Source organism: Callorhinus ursinus, unplaced genomic scaffold (assembly GCF_003265705.2).
Source record: "Callorhinus ursinus isolate GAN/ISIS: 27379988/994484 unplaced genomic scaffold, GSC_fseal_2.0 scaffold23, whole genome shotgun sequence".
Taxonomy (NCBI): Eukaryota; Metazoa; Chordata; class Mammalia; order Carnivora; family Otariidae; genus Callorhinus; species Callorhinus ursinus.
In genome coordinates this window covers 19,735,525-19,748,817 of record NW_027397085.1, presented here as the reverse complement: position 1 = coordinate 19,748,817, position 13,293 = coordinate 19,735,525, and the positions used below count along the sequence as shown (strand labels likewise).

General features: G+C 35.9%; 1 protein-coding gene across 3 annotated transcripts in view; it reads right to left on the bottom strand.

Moving 5' to 3' along the window:
• Nucleotides 1-449: 449 nt before the first annotated feature.
• Nucleotides 450-13,293, bottom strand: part of IL6ST (interleukin 6 cytokine family signal transducer) — a 52,577-nt gene continuing 39,733 nt past the window's right edge. For all 3 annotated transcript variants that reach the window (XM_025892334.2, XM_073905475.1, XM_073905474.1), the window contains 4 exons: nucleotides 12,996-13,136; nucleotides 9,244-9,340; nucleotides 6,324-6,405; nucleotides 450-5,536 (listed from right to left, as the gene is read on the bottom strand). In XM_025892334.2, the coding sequence (XP_025748119.1) occupies nucleotides 4,799-5,536; nucleotides 6,324-6,405; nucleotides 9,244-9,340; nucleotides 12,996-13,136 (1,058 nt within the window). In that variant the 3' untranslated portion in view covers nucleotides 450-4,798. The remainder of the gene's footprint in view (nucleotides 5,537-6,323; nucleotides 6,406-9,243; nucleotides 9,341-12,995; nucleotides 13,137-13,293) is intronic.

Sequence of the window (13,293 nt, the reverse complement as noted above, 5' to 3'; positions counted from 1 at the left end):
TGGTTTTGTAGACTAACCTCGGGGTAGCAGTGGGATGCTGTGTTATCAGTTGGCTTCATGCCTCTCTGTTAAGGAGACTTTAGCATCGTGGCTACAGACCAGCCACTAGATGGCGCAGTACCTCTGTACTTGGCTGGTCCCTTGGCAGCCCAGTAGAAAAAAATCCACTGGGAGGTGGGACGGTGCTGGGATTCCAGAACTCATCTTGGCAAATTCATTTACCAGTTTTCCAGATTTACAATCTCTTGGTCCATTCTGTGTTATTAAGACCAAGATAATGTATCGATTTTCTTCTAAAACCTATTCCGTTATGCTAAATGGACATTTAAAAAGCCACAGAACCCTCTAAAAGCATCTAGTTCACACTAAGACCCAACAGCAGGAGTGACAAATACTGTTAACTCAAGCATTACATGTAATGACATCACACTAGTGATCACACACAGAAAAAAATTTAAACAAGAATTTATTTCTTAAATTTACTTGAAAGATTAGAGCTGATACATAAGAATGTTTACAATAACGTTTAGAGTTATGTTAACATAAGACCGATAGCTACGGTAACAATTAGCACATGCAACTCACTACAGAGGTAAAAATACAATACTCTCTCTAGACAAACCTATATGAAGTAGACGGGGGGGCGGTAAAATAGCAAGTGAACTTCAAAGGATTGCACTTACAAGTAAAAGGTACATAGCTAGGATATAAACAGGATACACACCTAATGCTAATCACTGTACTGTAGTACTAGCAAATTGCACACTTATTTAGAGTATACTCAGTAACATAAGAGACTAAAGAATTTTCAAATATCTGCCTTTAAAATATCCCTTTGACATCACATTTTGGTATTCATGTTACAGCATTTGAAACGTGTAGTTACCATTCAGACAAAGCTTGTCTCTAAGGGATAAAAGATCTAGAACATCTAGCTATCTCCATTGGTCTTCAATGCATTTTCATCATAATCAAAGGTAAAGCACTGGGTAATGAAGTTAAATAACTAATCCACTTGAAGGAGATGCTGACTGCAAAAAGCTCTTAAAAATTTAGGAAAAAATGGACAACAGTAGAGCACACACCAAGTTGCCTTCTTTTTCTTTTGAATGCAATGTATACTAGAATATCATGCTAATGCATACTAGTAGCACATACGACAAAAAAAAAAAAGATTAATCGAAAAGATAGTACATTTGGCTCTGGAAAGTTTCTTTTGACTTACATCTCAATTGTTTATAAGTATTCTGAAAAGGAACTGCTGTCAAAAGACTGTCTGAAAGAAGAACTAGCTGTAAGTTGCTAGTTTATACCATCTTTGAAATCCATGAGAATGACCAAATTTATTATTTTTTAAAACTTCTTTTTTTTAGTAATATCTACACCCAAGGTGGGGCTTGAGCCCACGACCCCTGAGATCAAGAGTCACATGCCCTTCCAACTGAGCTAGCCAGGCACCCCGACAATCACCAATTCTACATTAAACGTAAACACTTGCCATGTGACGGCTCCACATTCTCAATATGCAGAAAAGGGCAATGAATTTTTAAAAGCAATCTTACTTAGGCAATAGAATTGAACATGACCTGCAACAGAAAGCTATCCCAGTTAACTTTTAGCAATTGATTTAAAAAATGTTATATAGCTTATTACATTATTACCCATTTCAACAAAACGTTAAGTATATGGTTTAAAAATTTCTTCTTAAAACCAAACATAGGAAAATGATGTAGAATATAACAGAATGGAGGAAGAGCTCTCCTATTTGACTTATATTTGGTCAATACATGCCAATTAACAAATTTTAGAGAATTGTATGATATTATCCTACTTCTACATTATTTGTCATGATGTTACTAGTTAACTCTGGATAGAAAAAAGACATTAAAAATTTTTTTTGGATTTCTACTTACGAAACTAAGATGTTCTACTTAAAGGATGAGCTTTCATAAATAAATGTTTTACAAGTACATTTCTACTTCATGAACCTTGAACTTCACAGTAAGCTAGGAAGATTAGGTAACTTCATGTGTAAGGTTGAAATTAAATGAACAGCTAGGTGGAGAACTGATGTGAACACAGAACGTGTGAATGGTTCTTTTTCCCCTGCTTCTACTTACATGTTGGGTATGTTCCTGAGTGCTGACTGATCCAAGTGAAAAAAATTTTTTTTTTTTAGATTTTAATGGGTTTTAAGTTTGGGAGTTTTCCCATAGTTGCTCAGCATCATGCCTTTATAAGGGATGAGGGTAGGGTACCAAACACACCAGTAACAGTCAAACTACGATGGCAATACCTGTGGCACACATGCTTATTTTTTACTCCTCTGTGAGGCCAAGTGCATCAGAAGCAGTGCATTAGTTTTGTCCATAGAGAGGCTTTGCCAGCATTACTTTAAAGGAAATTTCTGGATACTCAAGATTTAGTAAGGATCACATCTACTAACATATATAGACTAATTTTCATACAAACCAGATTTGTTTCTCTATGTAAAATACAATTTACATGCCTCAAAACAAATTATCTTAAAAACCTGAAGAAAACCGCACAAATTATCCTAAGACATGGCTTAGGAAAGTAATTTTGTACTTTAAACAAGTTTCATGAATGCTTCTCTTTTGTTGGGCAAAGACCTATCTAATAATACTATCACGTATTAGTAATCAATTCTAGGGCTATTTCTGAATGGATTATTGGTTCAGCAACCATCCATTCAGTATGTCTATAGCGCTCTTGCACCTGGGGGGGAGGCACTCAGGGCACCATGTTCTATACAAGTTTCAAAAGACTTGCTTATATTCTTTCTTCAATGACTTCATTCTCATTCCCTTAGATTGTGAGTTTACATTTTATAACTGCTCCCATGCCCCCAAGTACAAACGTCACCCTAGAATTATTCGTAACACTGCTATTTAGCATGAGGAAGGGCAGAGCTGACCATTTTTACAAATAACATGACTACTTACTTGGAGGAAATGAAAAATAAAGCTGATACATATTTCTTGACAGATTCTTAGCAAGATAAATGTAATCCTAGTTTGGATCAGGCTTTGACCAACCTAAATGGTGGTGGTGCCATTATCCTGTAGTGTGACTTTGGGGTCCCTCTGTCCCTATTTGGCTTCTCTGTGTCCAGTCTTCCTCATGTACTTCTCATCCTGTCATTCTGCCACTCTCATGTTGCCTCCACCCCGTCTCACAAAGACCATGTGTGTGAAAGTGCTCTGAAACACAGTAGGCAAGAATATGAAGGATAAGGTCTAATAAACAGAAGGTCTAACAGGAACAATATTCTGAGAGTGTAGTGAGTAGAATTAAATTTCAACTGTCAATGGATACCAACTTTTCTTAGCCTTTTATTCTTGAATAACCTCTACAAAATATTTGAAGTTGTCCTGGTTTTGGTGATTTAATTATGACAGAAAACTGAAACATACTTTCTGCAGATGTACCTGTAGCACTGGTCAGCCACTAATGATTTATGAAAATCTCTTCATACTTCTTGTTCCTGTCTTTAGCCTGCCTCCTTGTCAAATGTGGTGGGTAGGGTATGGCAGAAATGCAAAAGTGGGGTTAAGTGCTAAACTCGAGCCTGGCTCACTTCTCTCTGGGAAGAAAAGAACTTGCAGGGAGAGGTTTAAAATCTAAATCACAATGTGGAACTAAGTAAGTTCCACTTACCTCAGAACTGGCAGATATTAAAATACTATCCCTTAAGTGCCTTTATAACAGGGTATGCGCTGTGACATTTACTAACATCAACATGTACATTTTTGGATGGTGCTTTATTTTGGTAAGTAGTGCCCATGTGCTCTTCGTTTGCTTCAAACACTAGAAAAAAAAAACAAAAACCTTTGAATCTTGGCCTACTTAAAAATAAAAACAAAACATTTATCTTCACCTTAAAATGTTTTAATTTAACATTGTATAAAGTGCTTCATCAACCAAATTCTCCAGCATTTTTAACAAAGGGTCAATGTTTATATATATAGAAAAATGTTAATAATTTAAGTCTTTATAAATGGCAAAGAATTTTTAAGATGGCTAACATAGTTTGGCATTCATTCCTAGCTCTTAACTGGGCACTCTGCTGAATTTGTAAATAATGACCGAAAGCAAATTTTGAAAATTTTAGATTACTTAGGATTATATAATATTCAAAAATATTTTTAATTTGCAAAATTCACACTCGAAATCCATTTGTCTAGTAACTGGCAGCATCATTACCAATGGAAGAGAATGTCTACTACTCCTGTGGGCGATATTATAATTAAACCCACTATTTTTTTCTTGTTGGTTTTGGTCAGACAATAGAAGCTGGGTTCTTGTAATCATGCCACCTGCAGCTCTACGCTGTCAGCTAAGTAGAGCGTCTAGATCTCACTCATCTGTTTGTCTTATCTCAGCCACTTTATTTGGTGCCTATTCTCCTTAAAATCAGTATAGCTGTACTAAGTATATCACTGCTTATTATTTAAATACCCTCTGTTTTCTAGCTACCAAAACAAAGTTTTACTTTATAAATTTCAGACAAGCTTTCTGTTTTTCTTCAGTGCAAACATCCTGAAACAGCACAAAATCATTCAGCTATTCAGAGGATGAAGTCAGTTCATGTAGTGCTTGAAAGTAGAATCCCAGATATTCTGGAAGGGAAACAGCCCATGTGGGAGGGCAGTTTATTGTTGTCCTCAAGGGCAAATGATCATCTTCAGTGAGTGAAGATTATTTTTATCTGAAATAACAGATAAAATTAGCTTTAGTTTACAGGTACTGCTGAAGTTGTAACAGGAACTAGTCTTCACTGAGGCATGTAGCCACCTCGTCTGACAGTCTGCGGTAGGTAACTTTTAGGCATTCCTTCATCAACTGCAGCCTCCATCCCAACTGTTTCAAATCTCTCCACCTGTCCCTCAGTACGTGGGCCAAAAGCATCTGCTACAGAAATTTCTTGAAACATTTTCATTTGCCCAGATCCATAGGGCTGTGAAATATCTGAAATCTGCTGTTTGAGTCTCACAAAATCTTCTTCACTGACTGATGAAACTTGCTTTGACCTTTCAAAACGTGAAATATCTGGGCTGGTTTCACGTTGACTGCAGTTTTGTTTGAAATACTGTGGCCTGAGCAGACTGCCAACACTGCTCTCTGTGTTCTCTACCAGCTGGAGCTCTTCTGGCCGCTCCTCAGAATCTAACAAGGGTTGGGTGGACTCAGATCTTGAGAAGACTTGGACCGATGGAACCTGGTGTCTGTAGCCACTGTGCACCACTGTGGAATACTGGACAGTGCCCGAAGTGTTTTGTGCAGACTCATTTTCATCGCTGCTAGAAATGCTTGGCCTAGAGGAGGACATGCATGAAGACCCTCCAATACCACTGCTGTGTCCTTCAGTACTAATTTTTTCCTTCTTGAACAGGTCCAGTGATTTCAGATCTTCTGGAAAAGGCTTCTTGTCATTTGCTGCTTCTATTTCCACAACACTTACATCAGTGAAATTACCATCTGAATATATTTGATCTTTTGAATTAAAATTATGCTAAGAAAGAAAGAAAAAATGTATTATTACCTCTGGCATATGTTCATTCAGAAACTCTGAAACATACATATATGGCAAGTTCTAGTTAAAACCACAGAGAAATGCATCTCTGAAACTTCTCAGTAATTCCTATGGTGCGGAGATAAGCTGGATCACTGAGCCCTGCCAACTAGCTGAACTACAGATACTGTGGAAATGATTCTGAGAAGCATGAATCAGGCTGTATTTCACCAGAACTCCAAATTAATACTGTTGTTCAATTCTGATAAGCTACTGGTGTACAAAGACTATTTCATTACTAGACTATGCAGCCTAGGATTACCAGGATATAAAAACTAGAAAAATCAAACCCAAATGACTTAAGTCTCATAGAAGGTAAGATTAAAATGTGTTCTATATTTTAACATTAAATTCAAGGATTATTAGAAGGTAATGAAGTTCAGTCATTTCACCTTTAAGGAGGTTCAAAGAATTTAGTCTAGGTTTCTAGAAATCATTTCAACAGTATCAAACTGGTATACTGTTAAATTTGATTTTAATATCCTATATAAAATGCTTGTCTTACAACACAGTTACCACAGAGCAGTATTTATACATTAACTTTTCTATTTTGCAAGTTCAATCAAGTTCTTTTCATGTTTACTGAACAGAATAAGGAATATCAGAATATGTTGTGATGATACTTTATTATCATTTACTTTTCAATTTGGGCTCATCATCTGGTTCAACTCTATAAATGTACCCTAACATGCCCGTGTATAAACAAGTCAGAAAAATTGTATCTTACCCTAGGAGGTGTATGAGGTGACCACTGGGCAATATGACTCTTTGAAGGATCTGGAACATTAGGCCAGATATGTTTTTTAATTCTGGAGAGAAAGGAAATATAATGTCTGTAAAACCACAACTAATAAACAACGAATAGTCCCTGATTCTAAACATGAGCTTAATCTAGCGTAATGAAAAACTGTTAAGTACTCAAGTTAAACTGAAATAAAATTCTGCAATAAAAAACAATTAAAAAGTTGAGCCAGGTCACAAAACCTTAGAGTACACCCCTTCCCAACAACAAAAAAAAGCAAAAATGTTGAATTTCCAACTAAAACCACATAAAAAATTTTCACATAACTACCAGAAAAAAAACAAATTTCATTTTTTCACAAGAGTATTTAATATAGTTCCTAACCCAAAGTTAGAGATCCCTAAGTGTATATAAGTGTACAGGAAGTGAGTCGTCTTTAGAATAAGTTCAAATATAAAAATAAAAATGAGTAGTAAGATCCCGACAGACTCTCCTGTGGAAACAACTATAAAATCTGGGTATAATATAAAAAGCAGTAAAGTTAACCTAAACAAAAATAGCAACCAGTCAATGGATGAATTCCTTGAAAGAGACTGAAAGAAAATTTGAAGTAAACTAACATTCTTCCCACAAGAAAATCTCAGGCTCAAATGGTAAATTCTAGCAAACACTTAAAGAGAAATAATACGAATCCTATGTAAACTCTCCCGAAGACAGAGAAGGTAACATGTCCCCATTCATTTGATGAGGTAATCACTATTACCCTGATTTCAAAAGTAGGTGAAGACACCACAAAAACAAAAAAACACAAAAAAACCCGTGTCACTCATAAACATAAATGCAAAAATTAAACTGAATCCAGAAAAGTCTGAGAAATGGAAGAACGGTTTAAGGTGTGAAAAAAATCAATGAATAAAATTCACCATATACGTAGGAAGGAGAAAAATCATATGATCATCAGCAGATGCCAAAAAAGCATTTGCCAAAATTCAACACCCACTCATGACAAAAACTCTCAGCAAAATAGAAATATAAGAGAACTTCCTCAACTTAAAACCAACATCACATGTAATGATCAAAAACTGAACGGCTTTCTCCCTTAAAACTGGTGATAATGTAAAGTTTTACTTAACCAGTATAATAAGAAAAATAACTGAAAACAAACATCAGAATAACCATCTTTACTGGTTAGCAGCGAAAATGCTAAATCCAAAAAGGTACTAGAGTAGATGAATGTATCCCATCTTAGTATACAAGGACAATATATTTTTTAAACTGCATTTCTATTTCTAGCAATGAACAATTAGAAAATAAAAATTTCTGAAAATGCCATTTAGAATTGTATAAAAAATACTTAGGAATAAATTTAACATCAGATGTGTAAGGTCTATCTAATGGAAACAACATACTGCAAAAGAAAATTAAAACCTAAAGAGTTCTTAACATATCCCTGAACTGAAAAACATGTGACTTATGAAGATGTGAACTCATGTTCAGATTAGAGTTTTTCCCAAAATTGACCTGCAGATTCAATAAAATCTCAATCAATGATGTACAAGATCTTTTTAAAAAGAAATTTCCTTTTCATATAAATATTAGTATCAGCTTATCAAAGATTCTAGCCAAAATAATTTTGAAAAATAATAGAATTCTAACTGCTCTCAAAACTTATTATAGAGCAGTAAAAATTAAGACAGTATGGTATTGGGATGAACAGACAGATCAATGGAATAGAACTGAGAGTTCATAAAAAAAACCAGACTTATGTGGATAATTGATTTTGGCAAAGATAGATATCTTTAATACAATGGGGAAAAAAGTATTTTCACTAAATAAAGCTGGAACAACTAAGTGATCTATGGAAAAAAAAAATAAATGAACCTTGACCCTGACCTTATACCATGCACAAAAATTCTGAATAGACCACAGACATATGGCTACAATAATTAAAGTTCTAGAGGAAAAGAATGCAGAACGTATTTGTGACTGACTTAGGCAAAGATTTCCTACATAGGACATAAAACACAAGAATCACAAAAAAACTGATAAAATGGACTTCATCAAAATTAAAAACTTTGTTCTTCTAAAGTCACAGTGAAGAAAATGAGAAGGCAAAGCCACAAGACCAGATTGTCCAAAACACATTTGAGAATAATTTTGTAATCAGAATATATAAAGAACTCTTAAAGTTCAATATTAAGGCAAACAACCCAATGTAAAAATGGGCAAGATTTCAGAAGATATATCACAAAAGAATATATAGAAACGGCACATGAAAAGCTCCATTACTAGTTACTAGGGAAATGGAAATTAAAATTACAATGAAATAGCATTACACACTGATAAGGAAGTGGCTACAATTAAAAACTGTAACAGTACCAAGAGTTGATACTATGGAACAACTGGAAGGCTCACAGAGCTGGTGAGAATACAAGATGGTATATGTGCTTCGAAAAATAGTCTGACAGTTTCTTATAAAGTTAAATATGCACTTACTATCTGACCCAGCAATCCCACTACTAGGTATTTACACAAGACAAATGATAACATGCCCACGCAAAGATCTGTAGGTGAACATTCATGGCAACATTATTCACAATAGCCCCAATTCAAAGAAACAACCTGAACTTCTGTAACAGATATTATCAACAAATTTTGATAAATCTATACTATAGAATACTATTCAATAAATAGAAAAATAGTATATGCAACAAGTCTCAATAACATGTGAAATGAAAGACATTATAGAAAAAACACTATTATTTGATTCTATTTATATGAAATCCTAGAAAAGGCAAAACTACAAAGAAAGCAAATCAGTAATTACTTGGGGCCAGAGGTTGAGGGAGAGAATAGAGCATAAATCCAGGGGAAAAACTGCAAAAATAAAAATAGGGCTACTTACAGGTCTCGCTTATTAAAGCAGAACAATACTCCCAAAAGGGTTGTCAAGAGGAATGCTAAGCAAACAGGGACAACTATAGCTTCAATTTCTCCTTGAGCTAAAAAACAGAAAGGGGTAAGAAGGAAAATAATGGTCAATGCATATGTTGACACAAATAATAAAACTTCCCAGCCAGAGGATTGTTGAAGAGATGAAATACCATCCTGTTTTTATAGCCTTTTCAAACTTAAATGGCTGTTTTCTCCCCTCTCCCTCTTCTTGGCAAATGATATCCTAGCCCTTTATACCTTACACTGTAACCTGGCCACAGGATGTTGGTTAGGGGAATAAAATGACTAAGTTCATTTTATTGGACAGATAATCTAGAAGTTAGAGCTCCCAAACCTAACCATTTATTACATTTTTTTTAAAGATTTTATTCATTTATTTGACAGAGAGAGACACAGCGAGAGAGGGAACAGAAGCAGGGGGAGTGGGAGAGGGAGAAGCAGGCTTCCCGCTGAGCAGGGAGCCTGATGCGGGACTCGATCCCAGGATCTGGGATCATGACCTGAGCTGAAGGCAGACGCCCAATGACTGAGCCACCCAGGCGCCCAACATTTATGATCTGCCGGCAGAATCTTAACAAAAGCTTATCTTTGGGGAGAAGTGGAAAAGTTGTAAAACAATCTTAATAACTGAAACTACAAATATGATCCTCTATGAGGAATAAAAATAAAAGGTTCAGGCAAAATTTTTAGTAGCTATTTACTATTTTCAAAAAGATGGCGTCAGGGCCCCTGGATGGCTCAGTTGGTTAAGTGTCCAACTCTTGATTTTGGCTCAGGTCATGATCTCAGGGCAGTAGGATCGAGCCCCAAGTCAGGCTCTGCATTTCAGCAAGGAGTCTGCTGGAGATTCTCTCTCCCTCTCTCTGCACTCCCCAACCCCACGTTGTGTGCTTTCAAATAAATAAATAAATCTTAGAAAAAAAAAAAAAGGCATATCTGATAAATAGCTAAGAATTTATAAGAATTTTTTTTTTTTTTTTTTTAAGATCTCAATTAGTTGAGAGAGAGAGAGGAGAGAACATGAGCAGTGGGGAGGGGCAGAGGGAGAGAGAGAAGCAGATTCCCTGCTAAGCAGGGAGCAGGCAGGGCTCCATCCCAAGACTCTGGGATCATGACCTGAGCGGAAAGCAGACACTTAACTGACTGAGCCACCCAGGCACCCCAGAATTTTTAAGAATCTTGAGTACAAGGAGTGGCGGTAGTAGGAACAGTATCACCGAATCAGTAAGCATAAGGTTTCTAAATAGATGATACCTAATCTGCATTTAAAAGAGGGCTTACTTAATCAAATGAATCATTAATTGGATAGTTCATACTGGAGTTATTTTTTAATGATTTACCTTATGGTTGTTTCCAGTTAACTCCTCCAGTCTCCTTCTAATTAGTCTTTTATGGGAAAACTTTATAAAAGTAATATTGCAATCATACGCTATTCACTTAGTCTAATCTTTGCACCACACATATCCCTTTGCAAGTAACTTTATTTTCTATGAAGCTTAACACAAATCAGTAAGTCAGATCAATGCTCAGGAAAAAAGTGTAGACTGGCAAATACTAACTCTTGTATGCTCAGGTTTCATATACATACCAAATCAAATTCAGGCAGAACATTTTCTTTACTGCTGCTAAACTTACTAGGTTTTTATATCTTGGGCCTTTGCTCACTCTGTCCTAAGATGCCCTCTTCCTATTTGTTCACAACCTAACCTCGAGGCTCAAGTACTGTCTCCTTTATAAAATCATCTCTGAAGATGAAACTCCCCCCTACTAATTATCTTTAAATTCCTACTCTATTTACAGCCTCCATGGCCCAAATGCCTTTCCATTCAGTTACTTTACTTATGCTGTATTTCTTCAAATACACTGTAAGGTCCTTTGGGAGCAAGACCCACGCTATATTAAGAAGCCATAATAGTTCCATAAAACAATAAACAAATCAGTGAAAAAAGCAGATGATGAAGTAAATCCTAACAAGTATGCTCTAATTTTTGGGAAAAAACATATGCATAGATAATACCAGAAGGATATACAAGGATATACAAATATATTAAGAGATTATTCTAGATGAGGGATTAGGAGTGGACTTCTTTTCTGCTCTATAGAATGTTACTTTCATAATCAGGATAATATTTTAAAAGCTTTTTTTTAAGATCAACTTCAATTATTACTTGTTACATATATATTTTATTAACATGTCACCACAAATCTTATTCCAGAAACTATGTTCATTACTGGCTATCACAGCAAAGCTCAGGATCTTTTACTATCTATTTTATGTAGTTATTCATTCATTTGCTCATTCAGTAATCATTCAATCAATAAGGAATATGTAGTTTCTATTTATCAATCACGGTGGAGGTTACAAATACTTTATAATAAAATAAGGTAATTTCTATACTGATTCAAAATGTGGGAACAAGAAAGAATGTAGCTTCAGTCTGCATTAGGGAGGCTAAAGGAAGAGCCAAAACAAGGGAAGGTGAGGAACTAACATAGGGCTACACATTAGGAAAAGCAGAAAAAGATGGAGAAAGTCATGAGAAGCTTAGGGTCAAGGAAAGAGACTATCAAAGGGCATGCAAAAGCAGTAATTAGAAGGCATGATCAATAGGACTTTATACTTGGCTTATGTAAGCAAAAAAGATAGGAAGAAGTTTACTATCATTATCTAAATTTCTGGCTTTGGCAAAGACTCGGATGGTTGTGTCAGGGAAAAGAGAAATGTATTTGGGAAGGAGAGAAAGGATGGCTGAAGTCACGGACAGGTAGTGTGAACAGGTAGATAATAAAAGAGGGCTGAGAATAGAGCTCTGGAAAATACAAACCATTTTATAAAAAGAAGAGTGAACAGGAGGCCAAGAAGGAAGTACCAGAGAGGAAGAAGATTCAGGAGAGTGCTATTACAAAAAGAAGTTTAGAAGAACCAAGGGAAGAAGCAGTTTCAAGGATGGAGAAGCCAACAGAGTCAAATGCTGAGAAGTACAGAAAAAAGACTAAAAAGCAGGCCCTGGAGATCATAACTAAGAGGACTTCCCTGAGTGACATCAGGGAGATTTCAGTGGCGTGGTGGGCTGGATGCCTGGGTTCAGCAAGTCGAAGACTGAGCTGGAGGAATGGCAGTAGAGCCTGCAAATGTGCACTCATCTTTCCAGCAACCTGCCTATAAAAAGGAGTAAGAGAAGGAAGAAAGAGACCACACTCGATTTTTGCCAGTGAACGTATGAGCCCATTTAGAAAGATACACAAATTCTTTTGCCATTTGTAGAGTATAGATGAAGTCAGTGAGAAGCAGTTAATGAAATAACAGAGGTGAGTTTTGACAGTTTAAAGAAACAACCAAAATCACATAAATACAAAAACCATAATTTATGAAAATTGCATTTCTATGATCCAAAGATGCATTTTTAACAAAATTTTAGATTAACTAAGTCCATTTTTAGTCTGATTAAATTTTAAAAAGAGGGGCCCCTGGGTGGCTCAGTTGGTTAAGCGACTGCCTTCGGCTCAGGTCATGACCCTGGAGTCCCGGGATCGAGTCCCGCATCGGGCTCCCTGCTCAGCAGGGAGTCTGCTTCTCCCTCTGACCCTCTTCCCTCTCGTGCTGTCTCTCATTCTCTCTCAAATAAATAAACAAAATCTAAAAATAAATAAATTTTAAAAAGAAAAAAAGAGGAGAAAAGAGCAAACATCAATCTTTCTTACCAAACTTTGGTGTAGTGAAAGTGAATTCTGGGCCATCCTTTCCCCCTTCATCTGTATATGCTGCCATTCGTACCATGTACAAAGTGTCACTGGTCAAAGAGGACAGTGTATATTCTGTGTGGGAAGAATCCACATTCACAGCTAGAAGAAATCATAAGTGTGGCTTATTCAACTGCTCAATGTCTCTGCTTGATTTGGCTTTTATTTGACATTGCCAAAGTATTAAAAAGGAAAAAAATATATTTTTCAGAAAATAACTTTCGTATCTCTGACATAATATTCTTCTCCCATAAGCACA